Source organism: Oncorhynchus clarkii, chromosome 31, assembly GCF_045791955.1.
Source record: "Oncorhynchus clarkii lewisi isolate Uvic-CL-2024 chromosome 31, UVic_Ocla_1.0, whole genome shotgun sequence".
Classification (NCBI taxonomy): Eukaryota; Metazoa; Chordata; class Actinopteri; order Salmoniformes; family Salmonidae; genus Oncorhynchus; species Oncorhynchus clarkii.
This window is the reverse complement of record NC_092177.1, coordinates 33,587,617-33,607,398: the sequence shown is the minus strand read 5'-3', so window position 1 is coordinate 33,607,398 and position 19,782 is coordinate 33,587,617. Positions and strand designations below refer to the sequence as shown.

The window sequence follows — 19,782 nt, the reverse complement described above, 5'->3', positions numbered from 1 at the left end:
TCCCGCTGCAGTTCCTGCACCTTCCTCTGATTGGCGCTGCACAATTTGTCATTGTCGCGCTGCAGTTCCTGACACTTCCTCTAATAGGAGTGTTAAAAGTTAACTTATTAAAACCTCGATGGGATCGGTGCCCCCCCACCTCCCCACGCGGACTGTTGAGCTAACGTAGACTAAAGTGATTAGCATGTGGTTCTAAGTGTTAAAAGTGAATTTATTACGGTGCTACTTGCATTTAGAGATGTTTCTAATATGTGGTGTTAAAAAAATCAATTTTGCAGCATCCTTCCTGAATGTTGCATGAACAGCCAATATATCCAACCAACATGTTACCCCCCTGCTGACGTGATTTTCTTGCACTATCAATCATGAAAACATTATTTTTTAGAAAGACTATGATTCCCCAGTTTATCTTTCACGGGCAAACAATGAATTTCAGCTCTAGGAAGGGTTTTGAGCTGAGCTCATGTGAAACTCCCCTCTCTCCATCATCCCCATAGTGCCAGAGTACCGCTGGAGTCACGATGTGATAACGTATTCTGACCGTCAGCCAACTTTCCAAACGGGGGATTCAAAGTCAGCGAATTACGGCACAGCATGCTTAAGGGCGTGTGTGTTTTCGCTGACATAGAATCACAAATTCAAACTCAATGTTTTTATTTGACGTGTGACAATATGACTAGCTGGAGATATGTTCGACATGTTTTTAAAACAGTGGGGTACGGCTTCACTTTGTGTTTGCAGGAGATGGTAATCAAAAGTTAGGAGTTTCATAAATGTTTATGCGTCTTTGCTGAGACTGGCTCTACTACATTATGTCCATTTGTACAGCTGGCTTAATACTGCTGCCATTTAAAAAAAAAAATAGTATGTCTTATGTGTTAAACATTCAGGGGGGTTGGGTACACACACACACACACAGCCATTTTACTTGCCATTTCCCACAGTGCAGAGCCGTGTAGGCCTACCTGTACAGCTGCGCTTGAAGGCCCCTTCGAAAGTGCAGCCCTCTGCAGGGCCTCAGTGTGCAGCTCCTCCACCAGGCCTTCCAGGTGCACCTTCAAGCTCTGCCAGTGCCATAGCTCTGAGTGGAACTGTTCCAGCTGTAGGCCCAGCAGTGCAGCGTCTCTGGAGCTCTCCTACACCACAAGATGCACCCGTTGCTGCAAGAACACAACCAGATCCTTGGTGAGGGCCACATAAACCACGCAGACAGAAAGGCAAGAACACAAAAGATATGTATTCAACACATGCTATGGAAAAGACTCTTTCAGAAATGGGAGGAATGTTCATGACATTTCCCTTTATTGCACCATTAGTATTCACGTCATCCACTAGACAGATTCTGGAGATGTTACCAGAGTATTTTCCATAAACACCTATAGATAAAGGTGGCTAGCGAGCCCATACTTGATAGTTGAAAAGAATTCAGATTTGACAGGAATGTGTCAAGGCATTTTGTATAGCTTCGATTGCATCGGAATGTATTGTTTTTTTGCATTGAGATTCTACGTTTTGCCAATTGAAGGTAGACCCTTAGAAAGATATACTAAAAGTAAATGATTCCTAATCTATGCAATTAGGATCACTTTATTCGTCAATTGTACACAATGTCGAACCTGTTCATGATAAATCCTGTAGAGCAGCTGGTCATGTTTGAACATTAGCTATGTTGATCTGCTCCTGTTGGCAGAGCTGTCTGGACAGAGCCTCCGGCTCATTCTGCAGGCTCCTCTCTCTCACTGGCCACCAGGCATTCCCCCTCCAGCACTGCCGTACCAAAAGAAGACGACCCTGTGAATGGAAATCTTGTCTCCCCCTTAACCACCATCCCTCCACATCAGAGGACAACTTTCTCTTACGTATTCAAATGATTCTCTCAGTCGCTGTACAGTAGGTTTGGAATTTGAACACTGTAAAATGTGATAGGATATACAGGATTGGTACATCCGAACATCACACCTGCGGGACAGGTACAGGATGGCAACAACAACTGCCCGAGGTACACCAGGAAAGCACAATCCCTCCATCAGTGCTCAGGCTGTCAGCAATAGGCTGAGAGGCTGGACTGAGGGCTTGTAGGCCTGTTGTAAAGAAGGTCCTCACCAGACATCACCGCCAACAACGTCGCCTATGGGCACAAACCCGCAGTCACTGGACCAGACAGGACGGGCAAAAAGTGCTCTTTACTGACGAGTCTCGGTTTTGTCTCACCAGGGGTGATGGTCGGATTCGCATTTATCGTCGAAGGAATGAGCGTTACACAGAGGCCTGTACTCTGGAGCGGGATCGATTTGGAGGTGGAGGGTTCGTCATGGTCTGGGGCGGTGTGTCACAGCATCATCGGACTGAGCTTGTTGTCATTGCAGGAAATCTCAACGCTGTGTGTTACAGGGAAGACATCCTCCTCCCTCATGTGGTACCCTTCCTGCAGGCTCATCCTGACATGACGCTCCAGCATGACAATTCCACCAGCCATACTGCTTGTTCTGTGCGTGATTTCCTGCAAGACAGGAATGTCAGTATTCTACCATGGCCAGCGAAGAGCCCGGATCTCAATCCCATTTTGCATGTCTGGAACCTGTTGGATCGGAGGGTGAGGGCCTTGCAGGTGCCTTGGTGGAAGAGTGGGGTAACATCTCACAGCAAGAACTGGCAAATCTGGTGCAGTCCATGAGGAGGAGATGCACTGCAGTACTTAATGCAGCTGGTGGCCACAAGAGATACTGACTTACTTTTGATTCTGACCCCCCTTTGTTCAGGGACACATTATTCAATTTCTGTTAGTCACATGTCTGTGGAACTTGTTCAGTTTATGTTTCAGTTGTTGAATCTTATGCTCATACAAATATTTACACATGTTAAGTTTGCTTTAAATAAACGCAGTTGACAGTGAGAGTAAGTTTCTTTTATGCTGAGTTTATATATGAATCAGCTTACGTATTGCTTTGTTTCATGTGTCAGTTCCTTGCCAGGTGGGGGAGACAAAGCACAGCTATTCCTCATTTGTTAGTACTTGATTACCTGCTTCCATGTGAGGTTAATAAACATGTCAATCACTACCTTACATCGCACACATGTGTGGAACGTATAAAATAAACTATTTAGAGTCAATGGTTGGATCCTTGTGAGATCTGAAGGTTCAGTAGTCAAGGAAGAACCATTAAATAACTGAGGCTCTTCAAAAGTCTCATACCGAATGCAACTAGGACGTGTTGATATTGGAGTTTGATGAACAATTAATTCAATGACAAGATGTTCAAAAATTGCATTTATTTAGAAAAGAAAACCACCATGCTGACTTCTGCCTCCGAACACAAAACTCGTAGATAGAAAATGGCAATTGGACATCTACACAGTGTCTGCTAAAACAAATAAATAAAATATTTCAGGTCTGTTAAACAACGTATCTTTCATAAAAGAAATCAGTGACATCCCATGATTAGAATGACCTGATTCAGCAGTTTGTTTGTTTTGAATTATATTGGAATTTGTTGGACATTTCTCAGACTTTCACTATGCAGTACTCTGTCTTTTACAATCATTTTGTGATTTAAAACCGTATGGATTACCTTGGATGTCCAAAAACTGTAGATATACCATCAGTGCATTGCTGTAGGCATAAATGTACAGTATCAGTCAAAAGTTTGGACACACCTACTCATTCAAGGGTTTTTCTTAATTTTTGACTATTTTCTACACTGTAGAATAGTGAAGACATCCCAACTATGAAATAACACATATGGAATCATGAAGTAACAAAAAAAAGTGTTTCTTTGAGATTCTTCAAAGTAGCCACCCTTTGCCTTGGTGACAGGTTTGCACACTCTTGCATTCTCTCATCCAGCTTCATGAGGAATGCTTTTCCAACAGTCTTGATGGAGTTCCCACATATGCTGAGCACTTGTTGGCTGCTTTTCCTTCACTCTCTGGTCCAACTCATCCCTAACCATCTCAATTGGGTTGAGGGTCATCTGATGCAGCACTCCATCGCTCTCCTTGGTCAAATAGCCCTTACACAGTCTGGAGGTGTGTTTTGGGTCATTGTCCTGCTGAAAAAACGAATTATTGTCCCACAAAGGGCAAATCAGATGTGATGGCGTATCGCTGTAGAATACTGTGGTAGAAATGCTGGTTAAGTGTGCCTTGAATTCTAAATAAATCACTGACAGTGTCACCAGCAAAGCAACCCCACACCATCGTTCCTCCACTGTGCTTAACGGTGGGGACCACACATGCGGAGATCACCCGTTCATCTACTCGTGTCTCACAAAGACACGGCGGTTGGAACCAAAAATCTCAAAATTGGACTCATCAGACCAATGGACAGATTTCCACCGGTCTAATGTCCATTACTCATGTTTCTTGGGCCAAGCAAATCTCATATTCTTATTGGTGTCCTTTAGTAGTGGTTTATTTGCAGCAAATCAACCATTAAGACCTGATTCACGCAGTCTCCTCTGAACAGTCAATGTTTTGATGTGTCTGTTATTTGAACCATGTGAAGAATTTATTTGGGCTGCAATTTCTATGACTGGTTACTCGAATGAACTTATCCGCTACAGCAGAGGTAGCTGATTCTACCATTCCAGTTTCATTGTAGCACTTGATGGTTTTTACAACTGCAATTGAAGAAACATTCAAAGTTCTTGAAATTTTTCAGATTGAAATGAAGGTCAGTCAAAGTAATGACGGACTGTCATTTCTCTTTGCCTATTCGAGCTGGTCTTGCCATAATATGGACTTGGGTCTTTTACCAAATAGGTCTATCTTCTGTATACCAACCCTACCTTTTCACAACACAACTGATTGGCTCAAACACATTAAGAAGGAAAGAAATTCCACAAATAAGGCACACCTGTTAATTGAAATGCATTCCAGGTGACTACCTCGTGAAGCTGGTTGAGAGAATGCCAAGTGTGCAAAGCTGTCATCAATGCAAATGGCGGATACTTTGAAGAATCTCAAATATATTTATTTGTTTAACACTTTTTTGGTTACTACATGATTCCGTGTGTTATTTCATAGTTTTGATGTCTTCACTATTACCCTTGAATGAGTAGGTGTGTCCAAACTTTTGACTTGTACTGTATATTTGATTATTTGTTTTGATGTATGGAAAGTTCTAGTTTCAATTTGACTTACATAAAAGGATAACAAAAACACCAAATGCCATTTGCTGTGACATTACCTTTGTTAATTAAGGTAATAAATATTATTTAAAAGTTCAGCTAAACTCAAAAAGGTGCAAAAGTTGTTTTCATTATGATACAATTAATACAATCACTATCTTCACTGAGGTTGTGGTCTCTGGAAGACTGGAAATAAGAAGGACAAACTGAGTGACACAAAGAGATAACAGATTCATGAGCGCTTCCGGTCATATCTGGAATATTTGTCTCTCCAGGGACCACTTTTCACAAAGATAAGTGCTCCTCCCGCAAAAGAAAAGAAAGAGATCATAAACACTCAATCCTTCCACCCAGATGAACAAACCAGTGCAGATGGGGTGACAGCTGCTTAATACCTTGGTTAGCTAGGACTAATTCAGTTAAATGTAACAAACTCCAAAGCTGCAGCACACTGTTCACTGAGACCTTTAACTAATGACAAACTACACTGAGAGAATGTATGGTATCAGCACACCCAATGCAGGCATACAAAAAACACATTCAAAACTAGTTTTGGCCTATACGGCGAGCTCATTTCCTTCAACAAGAGGACGCGAGTACATTTTAGCGCAGCTATACAAAATATAGGCCAAAACAGGATGTGACTTGGTAAACACTGGGGTTCGTCCACATTTATCTTTGAACCATAATTACAGTGCAGCCTTCGTTTCCTACTCCAGGTATATAAACCAATAGAATACCTGGTAAATCCAGGCCTAGCAGTATTACCCATGGTTATAAGTAGCCTAGATCTTAAATTGGCCATGATTCCACCGGCTAGCCCTAATCCTGGGCTGTCTAACGAAGGTTTTTGATGATTTCTAAACCTTGTCCATCAAATCGATGCCGACTTTGTTTTAGAGAGAAAAGACGACACTGGGTTACAATGATTTCTAGACATTTTTCAAAAGGAACAGAATATGCTACACTAGGCTAAACAACAAAGCACAAGAGGCCAGTATCAAATGAACGTATTTGAATAGCTGAGTCATTAGAAATGATCACTGCAATAAGTGACAGTGCATTGTATAATGTATTATATCAATGTACGCTGTATGTACGTTAGTATTGAAAGGTTTCAATCTGAGAGACTAAAGCTCACAGCTTTCAATATGCTCTTCAAAAACAACACATACTCCATACAAAATATCCTGTGCTGTCTGCACTTGGAGGGAGATACTTTCCTCAAGACTGACCAGCATGCTATTGTACACCGTCAATCCCAAAGGAGTAACAACATTTGTCAGTTAGATATCTTTGTCACAGGAAAAGCTTCCACCTTTCAGACAATCCCAATCCCTCCCATAGGTCAATCTGAGTCCAGGTTTACATTAAGTTTGACATTTTTACAGATAAGATGGACTTTTATGATTTCAACATTATAAAGATTTTGACTCTCAAAAGATAAGCCTGTACAGTACATGAATGGAGAAGACTCAAACATGGAGCAAACAAAAAGTACATATGAAAGTCAGCACATCCACCTGAAGTCAGTCTGACGTTCCGCATGACAGTTAAATCAAATTATTGCACTGGTTTAATGCGTCTGTGGATGGGCGGTCATAAATATACAACAATAATAGTAATCATAATGACAATAATAATAATAACAATTCTAGTAATATAAACAGTTCAGACTTAGTCCCCCACCTCACGCTCCCAATTTTACCACTGCTGCCAACTAAAGTCGTCGTTTGATCCGAAGACCAAGAAGAATCCCAGAATGGTTGCGAAGATCACTACATTGCCTGTTAACACAAGCGCACATGCTCCCCAGGCAATCTGTAAACAACAAACATGAATAATTCAGTCCGCACGTTACAAAATTCTGCATTGCACACTTTCAATCTGTAGTTTGGACTGAGCAAAACAAAGTCCTTTTTAAACTGTTATTTAGTAATGGAGCATTTATTGTTATTACACAAATGGTAGCCTATAAGATTTAAAAGGAATGGTCCTTATTCCATTTGTGTAACAAGAAAAATGCATGCAAATAGAAAGCAATTACTTTAACAGCAAAGCTAACGCAATGTTGTAACTGCACAGGTATAAGTGCAAAGTGTTGCCAAACACCACTTAGCCTACACATGCAAAAATCCCAAAAATGTGTACTTACAACATCGGCTCTGGCGAAAATTATTGGCAGGCCGAAAGCTGAAACCACTATGCCTGTTGTGAGAAATAAAGCCAGCTCTTTGCAGGCGTTGCTTGCCGAGTCTGTGTCGTCAACAATTCTCCGGGAGATGCCGTAAGGGATTGGGGCGAGGATGTAGAAGAAGAGGAGGAACAAGGGCCAGTATTTACTGTGAAGAGAGAAGTTCCCAGCAGTTATGACTGGAAGAATACTACATCTGGGCGGCATCATATTACAAAGGCCTGCATCATGACAGTCAGGTTGAATATGATGGAGATACTTACTCATACACTGGAAGGGCACATCCTAGCATCAGGAACATGAGTCCAATGGCCCCACCAAAGGACAGGCTGATCAGAGCTGGAAAGGAGTGGTAAAGAAACTAAGCAGCTGTGTGTGTGTAAGACTAAATCCTTTGGTCATAATTGATAATCTGACCGTTGGCCTAATGCTTGGGCGAGGGGATGCTGATTATTTTCAGCTACCATTTATTATGTGAATTGGTGGCTAGGTGCTATTATTATCGTTTGATTTGTAAACATCCAGGATGTCATGTTATTTAGCTAATAGCTAGCTAGCTGGTGAGGATTGAGACAATGCTATAGCTAGCTAGTTGGTGAGGAGAGACAATGCCATTTCTGTCGAAGTATAGCTAATCTTAGCTTGAAGTCATCGTTGCATAGCTTGATAGCATTCTTAGTTAGCGCTATCGTCATTGCCTAGCTTGACATAACAACCAATCAATAACAACACAGATTTGGCCGGAAGGCAAATATCGTTTCTAACGTGGATTTCATTGATTCAGAATGGCAATCATTAGCTAGCTCGCTTAGTTCACCATTCGAAACTACGCTACCAGAACTAGCCTGGTGCCAAGCTAGCTAACAATAGCTATACTGCTTCATCTCTCGTTGATATGTAGCTAGCTAAGCGGCAAAATGTTTATTTAGACAGTTAGCTAGCTACACCAGTATTTGTCGGCCTGTCAAAGCTAGTAGACGTTAGCCTAGCCGGCTAACTAGCTAGTACTCAGTTGTTAGCTTAATAGCTAGCAGCACATGCATCCTTTCAGCGTTTATATATGTGTGTGTGATTTATTACTTTTGTTGCAATCCAGTTAATGTATTATCTTAAAGTATGATAGTAACTTCCTCACCTTTAATTCCGGCCATTTCTGTAAGACATAAAGTTGTCACACAGTCCACAACAACAACACACCCTTGCTACTGGATCAAACAGTCCGTGCAAACGATTTCAAAGAGCTGTCTGTAGCTAGCATCGCGCATGCGCGAAACCCGTCACCCAAAACAAGAAATGTGTCTTTGAATAAATAGACAATAATCAATTTATCGCAGACAAAATCATCTGACTTATGCATTTGTATGTTTAAACCCCACCCTGTATCAGTATCTATACATTAGCTCATTATCCTTGTGTTGATGAGAGAGTTTATTCTTAATACTCTGTTAATATCAATGCCATTTTTATTGACAAAAATGTAATAAGCTAGTGTATTATGCTGTATTGTGATGTTTGTCTTTGTAAATTCATGGGAATTCCTCACTTGTTTTGTTTTCTTTAGGTACAGTTGTGATTCTATCAACCCGGAAGAAGCACATTTTGCTTCCGGCTACAGTTTCGCATGCAGCGAAACATGTCGAGTGGAGGAGGCTCCGTTGCTTCGCTGTGGACTGAAGTGAATCGCTGTGGACAGAATGGAGACTTCACTCGGGCCCTCAAAGCTGTCAACAAAAGTAGGATTTTGCTCTTGTTCACATGTTTGTAACTGTCAAGCTATGAGCTATTGTTTGAGGGCTGACTAGTTTGTTAGGCAGTTGGCTAACACAGCTAGCTACAGCTGTTAGCACTTAGCTAAAGCGTTAACAGAAATATGCAACTATACGTTACTCAAGCCAATTGCTAACTAGTTTCTGTTTATATTTGAGTAATTTTGCCAACTGACGAGTCGGAGTCGAGCGTAGATGTTGTTGAGGACAGTAATATCACATTTTGACCAATATTAATTATTCAACACTGTGACGTGTCCCAATTAGCTAACTACTAGCTTAGCCACACGATAGCAACTACCGTGCTATACGCTTAGTTATCACTTGATTTTATTTAACCTTTATTTAACTAGGCAAGTCAGTTAAGAAATAAATCTTATTTACAATGACGGCCTACCGGGGAACAGTGGCTTAACTGCGGTGTTCAGGGGCAGAACGACAGATTTTTACCAGCTCGGGCTGTCCCAGCGCTCTGACCATTAACGTTAGGCTACCTGCCGCCCCATCTACCAGGAAACTGTGATTACTAGATTTGAGCAAAACATATTTTTTCCATGTGCACTTCAAATTGAGATTTTATTACGTTATAGATAACTAGTTTGCTAGGGTTGACCTGAAGAAAAGGTATACATTTTAATGTAAATTGTAATCCCGAAGTGCATTTCTTCCACAGTTTTGCATGAAGTCAAGGAAGACGTGACAGCCCTTCACTGTAAAATAGTTTGCCTAGTGCAGAATTGCAGTTTCAAAGAGGCACTGAATGTCATGAACACTTATTCAAAAGTACTTGGCAGGTATGTTGAATATGACAAATGACTATAAATGACATATTGTTAGATTTTGCATTGCTACAAGATTATCAAAATGTATAAATACTTGACTTGGTCAGAGAAATTCCTGGTTGTACCCTTTTACAATGTTGAACACTTGATTTTTGTTCTTTCTCAGTGAGCTTATTGTGTTTGAAAAAGCCTACTGTGAGTACCGATTGAACAGAGTTGAAAGTGCCCTGAAGACCATTGAAAGTGTTTCAGAACAAACAGACAAGCTCAAGGAACTCTATGGCCAAGTGGTAAGACTTTTTGAAAATAAGACATTACATGAGTTGTTGTTAACGCTGCTTGGCTGTCTACCCTTCAGTGGATAATCCTTCCAGCCACTGTAAACTGGCCCAATGTACTGGCCTCAAGTCATCACTAGTTACCTCAGCCACAAAGTAATAATTATCACATTTATCTGTGAAATGCTCACTTACAAGCCCCTAACCAACAATCCAGTTCAAGAAATAGAGTTAAGAAAATATTTACTAAAATAAAGTAAAAAGTAACACAGAATTACATAACAATAATAAGTCTATATATACAGGGGGCCTGGTACCGAGTAGATGTACAGGTTAGTCGAGGTAATTTGTACATGTAGTTAGAGGTAAAGTGACAATGCATAGATGATAAACAGAGAGTAGCAGCAGTGTAAAACCATCCCCGGTCTGGGTGGCCATTTGATTAATTGTTTAGCAGTCTTATGGCTTGGGGGTAGAAGCTGACTTGTGTGACTGGAGGGTTTGACCATTTTTGGGGTCTTCCTCTGACACCGCCTGGTATAGTGGTCCTGGATGGCAGGAAGCTTGGCCCCAGTGATGTATTGGGCTGTACGCACTACCCTCTAGCGCTTTATGGTCAGACACCGAGCAGTTGCCATATCAGGCGGTGATGCAACTGGTCATAATGCTCTTGATGGTGCAGAACATTTTGAGGATCTGTGGACCCATGCCAAATAGTTTGTCTCCTGAGGGGGAAAATGTGTTGTCATGCCCTCTTTACAACTGTCTTGGTGTGTTTGGACCTTGATAGTTTGTTGGTGATGTGGACACCAAGGAACTTGAAACTCTCCACCCGCTCCACTTGAATCTCATTTATGTAAATGGGGGGCTGTTTGGCACTCCTTTTTGTGTAGTCCATGGTCATCTCCTTTGTCTTGCTCACGTTGAGGGAGAGGTTGTTGTCCTGGCACCACACTGACAGGTCTTTGACCTCTTCCCTATAGGCTGTCTCATAGTTGTCAGTGATCGGGCCTACCACTGTTGTCATCAGAACTTAATGATGGTGTTGGAGTTGTGCTTTGCCACGCAGTTGTGGGTGAACAGGGAGTACAGGAGTGGACTAAGCACACAACCCTGAGGGAACCGGTGTTGAGGATCAGTGTGACAGATGTGTTGTTCCCTACCCTTACCACCTGGGGGCAGCCCGTCAGGAAGTTCAGGATTCAATTGCAGTGGGAAGTGTTTAGTCCAAGGGTCCTTAGCTTAGTGTTGAGCTTTGTGGGCACGATGGTGTTGGAACGCTGAGCTGTAGTCACTGAACAGCATTCTCACATAGGTGTTCCTTTTGTCCAGGTGGGAAAGGGCAGTATGGATTGAGATTGCATCATCTGTGGATCTGTTGGGATGGTATGCGAGTTGGAGTGCGTCTAGGGTTTCATGGCTACCGATGTGGGTGCTACGGTGTGTTAGTCATTTAGGCAGGTTACCTTCGCATTCTTGGGCACAGGGACTATGGTGGTCTGCTTGAAACGTGGGTATTACAGACTCGGTCACAGCGAGGTTGAAAATGTCAGTGAAGACACTTGCCAGTTGGTCTTCGCATGCTCTGAGTACACGCCCCGGGTTTTGAGTTTGTTTTCCAGTGATTGCACGTTTGCCAATAGACCCGATGGTAGTGGTGATTTACTTACTCTCCTACGAATCCTAACAAAGCATCCCAACCTTCTCCCTCGGTCTCTCCTCCATTTCTTCACGCGAATGACAGGTATTTGAACCTGTTCTCTGGAAAGCAGTATATCCTTAGCGTGAGACTTATTAAATCAATTGTGGTAACTGGTGACAACCCTGGCCTCCCCTTTTGTTCTCACCTTAGCTGTACCGTATGGAGCGCTATGATGAGTGCAAGGCTGTCTACACGGACCTGATCAGGAACTCCCAGGATGAATACGAAGAGGAGAGGAAGACCAACCTATCAGCAGTGGTGGCTGCTATGAGCACATGGGAGACGGCTTCTCCGGTGGGTCTTCTGCACACAATTAGAACAGACTTCTATTTATAATGGTCCTCTGAGACACTTGGTTATTGAAGCCCTGGCATCCTTAATCTTCCCAAATGTCATTCCACCCTGTTTTTGCAGGATGATCTTGGCCTTTCTGAGACTACATATGAGCTGAGCTACAACGCTGCCTGCACTCTAATTGGTCGAGGCCAGCTCACGGAGGCTCTGAACAAACTACAGGAAGCAGAAGGTCAGGGCCACAGACGTATTGCAATTCATCCTGCTACATAATGTAGCACTTAAGGTTTTTGTCCAGCCCTTTTGTGGTTAATGTTGACAATTTTTGTTTATTTTTTTCCAGAGCTTTGTCGGGTTTTCTTCTCAGAGGATTCGGTGAGTTCTCTATGCCTGTGAAATAAATATGCCCACAATGTCATGGCTGAGCGTACAGACAGAAATGTCAAACTTTTTTTCATGTTTTGAATCGTAATTGGCTTGTCTGGTTCGTGCAGGATATAACTGAGGAGGACGTTGAGTCGGAGCTGGCTGTCATCCACTCCCAGATGGCCTACATTATGCAGTTACAGGGTCGGACAGAGGAGGCGCTGCAGCTCTATAACCAAGTCATCAAGCTCAAGTGAGTGTTCCTCCAAAGTGGAATCAATTGTGCCATTACATTCCATTGTAGCTGATGTGTAATTGTAGGCACAGGAAGAGAATAGCGGAAGCGGTGTCTCATAATTTTTTTTGTTGAATCCTAGGCCGTCAGATGTGGGACTTCTAGCTGTGACTGCTAACAACATCATTACGATTAACAAGGTGGGTACATGCATGAACATTCCCTGTACTGCTAGGAACGACTAAACATTGAAACAGGCTTTGCTGTTATTGACCGTGTTCTCTTATTGTTTGAACCCATGGTTTTGATCCTGGGCCAGAGCTGTTGCTCATATCCCTTTTTGTCCCACAGGACCAAAACGTGTTTGACTCTAAGAAGAAGGTGAAACTGACAAATGCCGATGGCGTTGAGTACAAGCTGGCCAAGAAGCAGCTACAGGCCATTGAATTCAACAAAGCCCTGTTGGCTATGTACACTAACCAGGTATCGGATTTGAGTACATTAACTCTTCAGTTGTATTTTTACACGTAGTTATACAGTCTGAATAGGTTAGACTGGTATTCCAAACAGTCATTGATGACGTGCGTTACATTATACCCCACAGGCGGACCAGTGCAGAAAGCTGACGTCAGGCCTCCAGTCCCAGAACCCAGGCCACCCGCGGCCAGTTTTGATCCAGGTGGCTCAGCTGTGCAGAGAGAAGCAACACTCGAAGGCCATAGAGCTGCTTCAGGTACTAACTTGAGATAAGTGTAGTTGATGTATGAATATAAATAGGACATTGAAAGCTCTTCCTTTGCCTCGCGAGTGGCGCAGCGAGCTATGGCACTGCATCGTAGTGCTAGAGGCATCACTACAGATCCAGGTTTGATCCCGGGCTGTGTCGCAGCTGGCCGCGAACGGGAGACCCATGAGGCGGTGCACAATTGGCCCAGCATCGTCCGGGTCAGGGGAGGGTTTGGCCATGTTGGACGGTGTTTCCTCCGATACATTGGTGCTTCTGGCTTCCGGGTTAAGCGAGCAGTGTGTCAAGAAGCAGTACAGCTTTGCAGGGTCGTGTTTTGGAGGACGCATGGCTCTCGACCATCGCCTCACCCGAGTCTGTGCAGGAGTTGCAGTGATGGGACAAGACTGTAACTAATAATTTGGATATCACAAAATTAGGGATAAAAGGGGGTAAAAAGTGCGCACACAAAAACTAAAAATCTTCCTTATCCTGCAAGTATAATGCTAACTGTGTGATTCTGTTTTTAAAGCGTTTTTCAGACCAGCACCCAGACAGTGCATCTGGTATCAAATTGACGATGGCACAACTCTATTTGACTCAAGGTAAACTTCTTTCCAAATCTTGTTTTTTGTCACTGGGTAAAACACCCCAAAAATAAGCCTATTGAAGATAAATTAGATTAGAGCTAAACATTGCCTTTACTGATGCCTGATACTGTTATCTTTTCATTTGTTTTGGCAGCATTTAATTCTGTTGTGTTTGCGCATATGACAGACTACAAGTTAACCTCATAATAATTAAATGTATCGGTGTCTTCTCCAAAGGTCACGTTACAAAAGCATGTGACATCTTGAGGTCGATCGAAGATTTCAAGCACAAACAAGGGATGGTTAGTTTTTATACTCTTCTGTTGCTCTTAATCTAATCATAGATGTAACATTTTCTGAACAAACATTACAAGGATCATAAGACTAAGAAATTGACATTGTTTCACAGATCTCAGCTCTGGTATCAATGTACAGCCACGAAGAGGACATCGACAGCGCAATTGATGTCTTCAGCCAAGCTATTCAGTACTACCAATCTGAACAGGTATTATACCCCTTTGACATGGAATGTGACGTCTTGAAAGCACCTCGGCTATGGCATGTTTGTTTGTCTGAAAGGGTACACTATGGCTTTTTAAATGCCACCACGAAACCTTCTCTGCAGATAGTTTTGAAGTGCCACTGAATGGACATTTAACTTGTCAGTAAAGGAATTCCACTTTTGAAGCGGGAATAACGTCCATCACTAGGCTACCAGAACTGTCAATCAAATGTTCTCGTGCTGCCTGCACGCAGACCACTCGCTCCTAAGAAAAGTACTTTGACGTTCATTAAATACAATGACTCAACAATACATTTAGTAGAAAGAAAACACATCTAAGTACCCTAACATAAAAAAACATAAATCAATGTTTATTGTTGTCAGGGGAACAATACTGAACATCCTATGCAGGAGCAGAATTCTGCTTGGAAAAGTTAGATGCTTCTGATGATGCCCTTTTAAAAACATTTCTGAAAGGTTATCAACTGTCACTATCGACCCGTTACTAGCGGCTTCCAATGTATGAAAGGGGTATAAGTAGACGAGCACCTTTTTAGATTCATCACGAAGTCGATGTAAGTTTGAAAATGTGATGCCATAGTAGCGCACTTACTTGTCAACTGTTGTCTTCTGCCATCCCAGCCTGGTTCATCTGTTCACCTGGCGCTCGTACGAGAGGCCGCTGATTTCAAGCTGAAGTACGGACGGAAAAAGGAAGCCATCAGTGACCTGGAACAACTGTGGAAGTGAGCAAAGTTCTGTTTCTGTTGTGCGGTGGTGATGCTGGTGAATGTTTTGCTTGCTCTAGGCTTGATATTCAATGTAATAACTAGTCCCCCTCCCGCTCCACAGGCAAAACACCAATGACATCCATACTTTGGCACAACTTATCTCGGCTTATTCTTTGGTGGATCAAGATAAAGCCAAGTCGTATCCTTTCTTTGCTCTCAGTATTTTAAACTACACATAAGTATGAGTCTGAGTATTTGAATGACTATCGCTGATTAGTGCAGTTTTAAATTCACAGTCAAGGCATTTTCTAAATATTTTTATACCAATTGTTATCATTAAAGTACATAGAACTGGCTAGTAAATGGAAAGGCATGTTATATCCTTAGCCATTTGTCCCAGCCTCAGCAAGCACCTCCCCTCCCCTGAAAGCATGTCGTTCAACGTGGACGTAGATGAGCTGGAGAACTCTCACGGAGCCAACTATGTCAGAAAGAAGGCTGCTAAAGTAACAGGGGAGAACCCACCCAAAGAACAAGGGTGAGGAGACCTGAAGCTTTTTAAAACACTTAATTAAGCTGCATACTACCTGTTCTACACATTCTGTGTACATAGGCTTTCTCTCACTATCAATATTATCTCTCTCCACAGCCAGGGGGATGTTAAAAAGAAGAAGAAGAAGAAAAAGAAGGGTATTGCAAGTTATGTTGTATGTGAATATCTGCATGCTGTGTGACCCAAGTAATTGTTTTATCTGATTTAAATAAAGTCAGCATCTCTGAATGGGATGGGGAATCACTGTTTTTCTCCTGCCTCTGTTTAGGCAAACTGCCCAAGAACTACGACCCAACAGCGAACCCTGACCCGGAGAGATGGCTGCCCATGAGAGAGCGCACCTACTACCGGGGCAGGAAGAAGGGCAAGAAGAAGGAACAAGTGGGAAAAGGCACGCAGGGGGCCACGTCAGGAGCTGCATCCGACCTGTGAGTAATGCATCCGTGTCTCTTATTGTTGGTCACTTCCACTAACACTTAATATATATGAGTCTAATAGTTTAATTCAGGAAAAATCAACGCAGACCTGTCTGATTCCCGATTTGTTCATGTGGGACCTTTTTATATACAGTCGTGGCCACACGTTTTGAGAATGACACAAATATACATTTTCAACATTTTCAGCTTCAGTGTCTTTAGATATTTTTGTCAGATGTTACAATGGAATACTCAAGTATAATTACAAGCATTTCATAAGTGTCAAATGTTTTATTGACAATTACATGAAGTTGGTTCAGAGAGTCAATATTTGCAGTGTTGACCCTTCTTTTCAAGACCTGCAATCCCCCCTGGCATGCTGTCAATTAACTTCTGGGCCACATCCTGACTGATGGCAGCCCATTCTTGCATAATCAATGCTTGGAGTTTATCCAACTTTGTGGGTTTTTGTTTGTCCACCTGCCTCTTTAGGATTACCACGTTCTCAATGGGATTAAGGTCTGGGGAGTTTCCTGGCGATGGACCCAAAATATATTTTTTGTTCCCCGAGCCACTTAGTTAGCACTTTTGCTTTATGGCAAGGTGCTCCATCATGCTGGAAAAGGCATTGTTGGTTACCAAACCATGGTTGGGAGAAGTTGCTCTCGGAGGATGTGTTGGTACCATTCTTTATTCATGGCTGTGTTCTTAGGCAAAATTGTGAGTGAGCCCACTCCCTTGGCTGAGAAGCAACCCCACACATGAATGGTCTCATGATGCTTTACTGTTGGCATGACACAGGACTGATGGTAGCACTCACCCTGTCTTCTCCGAACAAGCTTTTTTCCGGATGCTCCAAACAATCGGAAAGGGGATTGATCAGAGAAAATGACTTTACCCCAGTCCTCAGCATTCCAATCCTTTTGCAGAATATCAGTCTGTCCCTGATGTTTTCCCTTCTTGACACCAGGCCATCTTCCAAAAGTCTTTGCCTCACTGTGCGTGCAGATGCACTCACACCTGCCTGCTGCCATTCCTGAGCAAGCTCTGTACTGGTGGTGCCCCGATCCCACAGCTAAATCAACTTTAGGAGACGGTCCTGGCGCTTGCTGGACTTTCTTGGGCGCCCTGAAACCTTCTTCACAACATTTGAACCGCTCTCCTTGAAGTTCTTGATGATCCGATAAATGGTTGATTTAGGTGCAATCTTACTGGCAGCAATATCCTTTCCTATGAAGCCCTTTTTGTGCAAAGCAATGATGACGGCACGTGTTTCCTTGCAGGTAACCATGGTTGACAGAGGAAGAACAATGATTCTAAGCACCACCCTCCTTTTGAAGCTTCCAGTCTGTTATTCGAACTCAATCTGCATGACAGCGTGATCTCCAGCCTTGTCCTCGTCAACACTCACACCTGTGTTAACGAGAGAATCATTCAAACATTCTGGAGTATATGCAAATTGCCATCATACAAACTGAGGCAGCAGACTTTGAAAATTAATATTTGTGTCATTCTCAATGATAGGCCATGACTGTATAGTTAAACCGCCCTAATTTTGGAAACAAACATAATTATTATTATGTTCGTAGCTATGGCACACAATTTTACTTACAGCAGGTTTTTAAAGGACCAAAGAGTTTGGGCTGCTTCGTGTTTTCATTTTTTTCAATGGAATTTTTTTTTTAATACTGGTATTGTCACAGCTTTACTTTTTACCTGTACTGTTGCATTTGGTCGGTAACACATTCTTCTGTGTTCCCAGGGATGCCAGTAAAACTGCCAGCAGCCCCCCCACCTCCCCCCGGCCAGGGTCAGCCCAAGCCTCCACCTCGGCCCCCGCTGCCAGCAACGTGGTCCCTCCACGTCAGCAGAAGCCCGCTACCGCAGGGCCAGGGGCCCGCAAGAAGGCCCCTCAGAAGAAGAAGAAAGGAAGCAAGAGTGGCTGGTAGACTGGAAGAACGCTGCAGATATGGAGCAACACATAGGCAACCACCACCACACGGCCCGGAACTCACAGAATCATGTGCTTTGTCATTTAAGTTGATTAGCCTGTTCTTTTTTTTTTTGACCACAAACATTGTCCAATTTGTAGTTGTTGAATAGGATGCAATGAATTGAGTAATGGGCATCAATTCCCTGCCTGGTTCTTTCACGGTTAGATTTTTTTACGCAGAAACAATTGTCAGATAACTAATTTAAATGGCCAGAGACCTTATTTGTTTGTTGTAGGCAAGTGGGTTCTCTAGTTATAATTTGTATCTTCTGTGCAGAGGAAATTTACTGTTGTTTCTGTTCTCTGAGCCTGAGTTTTTGAAAACTGTTCTTTGACCGTAACCTAATTTCCTTGAGTTGCCCACTGAAGAGGCAAGCTTTGTATGCAAAAGTTAGTATATATTTCTTTCCTGCATTGGTTTAAAGTAAAAAGACAATTTTTTTATTATTATTGGGTAGCAGTACGTCATTTGCGTATTGTTTTAAGGAAAATGATGAAAGCAAATGATTTTGGCCAAAATGTGTGTCCCATTATGTCTTAATAAATAGGCTTCTTTAACTGAAACGGATCTTTGTGTTAATTTTGTCTTTGGAAAGTTTTCTCAATTTTTATTTTACCTTTATTTAACTAGCCAAGTCAGTTAAGAACAAATTCTTATTCGACAGATTTTTACCTTGTCAGCTCAGGGATTTGATCTTGCAACCTCGGTTACTAGTCCAACACTCTAACCACTAGGCTACCTGCCAACCCATCAATGATGTGTATATACAGTGCTAATGGAAAGTATTCAGACCCCATGACTTTCAACATTTTATTACGTTACAGCTTTATTCTAAAATGTATTAAATATTTGTTTCCTCAAACACACAACCCATAATGACAAAGCAAAAACTGAATTTTATATTTTTTGCATACCTTATTTAAATAAGTATTCAGACCCTTTGCTGTGAGACTTTCAATTTAGCTCAGGTGCATCCTGTTTCCATTGATCATCCTTGATGTTTCTACAACTTGATTGGAGTCCACCTGTGGTAAATTCAATTGATTGGACATGATTTGGAAAGGCACACCTGTCTGTACAAAGTCCCACAGTTGACAGTGCATGTCAGAGCAAAATCAAAACCATTCGGTCAAAGGATTTGTCCGTAGAGCTCAGAAAAGGATTGTGTTGAGGCACAGATCTGGGGAAGTGTACCAAAACATTTCTGCAGCATTGAACGTCTCCAAGAACACAGTGGCCTCCATCATTCTTAAATGGAAGAAGTTTGGAACCACCAAGACTCTTCCTAGAGCTGGCTGCCTGGCCGAACTTCACAATCGGGGGAGAAAGGCCTTGGTCAGGGAGGTGACCAAGAACCTGATCGTCACTCTGACAGAGCTCCAGAGGAGAACCTTCCAGAAAGACAACCATCTCTGCAGCACTCCACCAATCCGGCCTTTATGGTAGAATAGCCAGACGGAAGCCACTCCTTAGTAAAAAAGGCATATGACAGCCCGCTTGGAGTTTGTCAAAAGGCACCTAAAGGA

At 42.5% G+C, this 19,782-nt stretch overlaps 2 protein-coding genes across 2 annotated transcripts; one reads left to right on the top strand and one right to left on the bottom strand.

Annotated features, from left to right (window-relative positions):
- Nucleotides 1-3,255: 3,255 nt before the first annotated feature.
- LOC139391157 (leptin receptor overlapping transcript-like 1) lies at nt 3,256-8,602 on the bottom strand. Its single transcript, XM_071138717.1, has 4 exons — nt 8,459-8,602; nt 7,587-7,662; nt 7,285-7,471; nt 3,256-6,950 (listed from the first exon to the last, which is right to left on the bottom strand). The coding sequence occupies exons 1-4, from the start codon at nt 8,472-8,474 to the stop codon at nt 6,834-6,836; spliced, it is 396 nt and encodes a 131-aa protein (XP_070994818.1). The 5' UTR covers nt 8,475-8,602; the 3' UTR covers nt 3,256-6,833.
- A 328-nt stretch (nt 8,603-8,930) lies between these two features.
- Nucleotides 8,931-18,691, top strand: LOC139391156 (signal recognition particle 72). The gene is made up of 19 exons (XM_071138716.1): nt 8,931-9,056; nt 9,763-9,883; nt 10,038-10,161; nt 12,002-12,145; nt 12,266-12,377; nt 12,489-12,520; nt 12,640-12,764; nt 12,889-12,946; nt 13,098-13,229; nt 13,351-13,479; nt 14,003-14,075; nt 14,298-14,362; nt 14,470-14,565; nt 15,205-15,308; nt 15,415-15,492; nt 15,694-15,831; nt 15,943-15,983; nt 16,115-16,274; nt 18,025-18,691. Exons 1-19 carry the CDS (start codon nt 8,945-8,947, stop codon nt 18,209-18,211), a joined length of 2,031 nt encoding a protein of 676 aa, XP_070994817.1. The 5' UTR covers nt 8,931-8,944; the 3' UTR covers nt 18,212-18,691.
- Nucleotides 18,692-19,782: the final 1,091 nt, after the last annotated feature.

What these genes read in the sequence shown, in the direction of transcription:
- LOC139391157 (XM_071138717.1), bottom strand. An exon ending in TGTGCCCTTCCAGTGTATGA is followed by an intron (nt 7,472 to 7,586) that starts GTAAGTATCTCC and finishes CTCTCTTCACAG; the next exon opens with TAAATACTGGCCCTTGTTCC. An exon ending in TTTTCGCCAGAGCCGATGTT is followed by an intron (nt 6,951 to 7,284) that starts GTAAGTACACAT and finishes TGTTGTTTACAG; the next exon opens with ATTGCCTGGGGAGCATGTGC.
- LOC139391156 (XM_071138716.1), top strand. Translation starts at nt 8,945, where the DNA reads ATGCAGCGAAACATGTCGAGTGGAGGAGGCTCCGTTGCTTCGCTGTGG. An exon ending in TATTCAAAAGTACTTGGCAG is followed by an intron (nt 9,884 to 10,037) that starts GTATGTTGAATA and finishes GTTCTTTCTCAG; the next exon opens with TGAGCTTATTGTGTTTGAAA. An exon ending in TTTTCTTCTCAGAGGATTCG is followed by an intron (nt 12,521 to 12,639) that starts GTGAGTTCTCTA and finishes TGGTTCGTGCAG; the next exon opens with GATATAACTGAGGAGGACGT.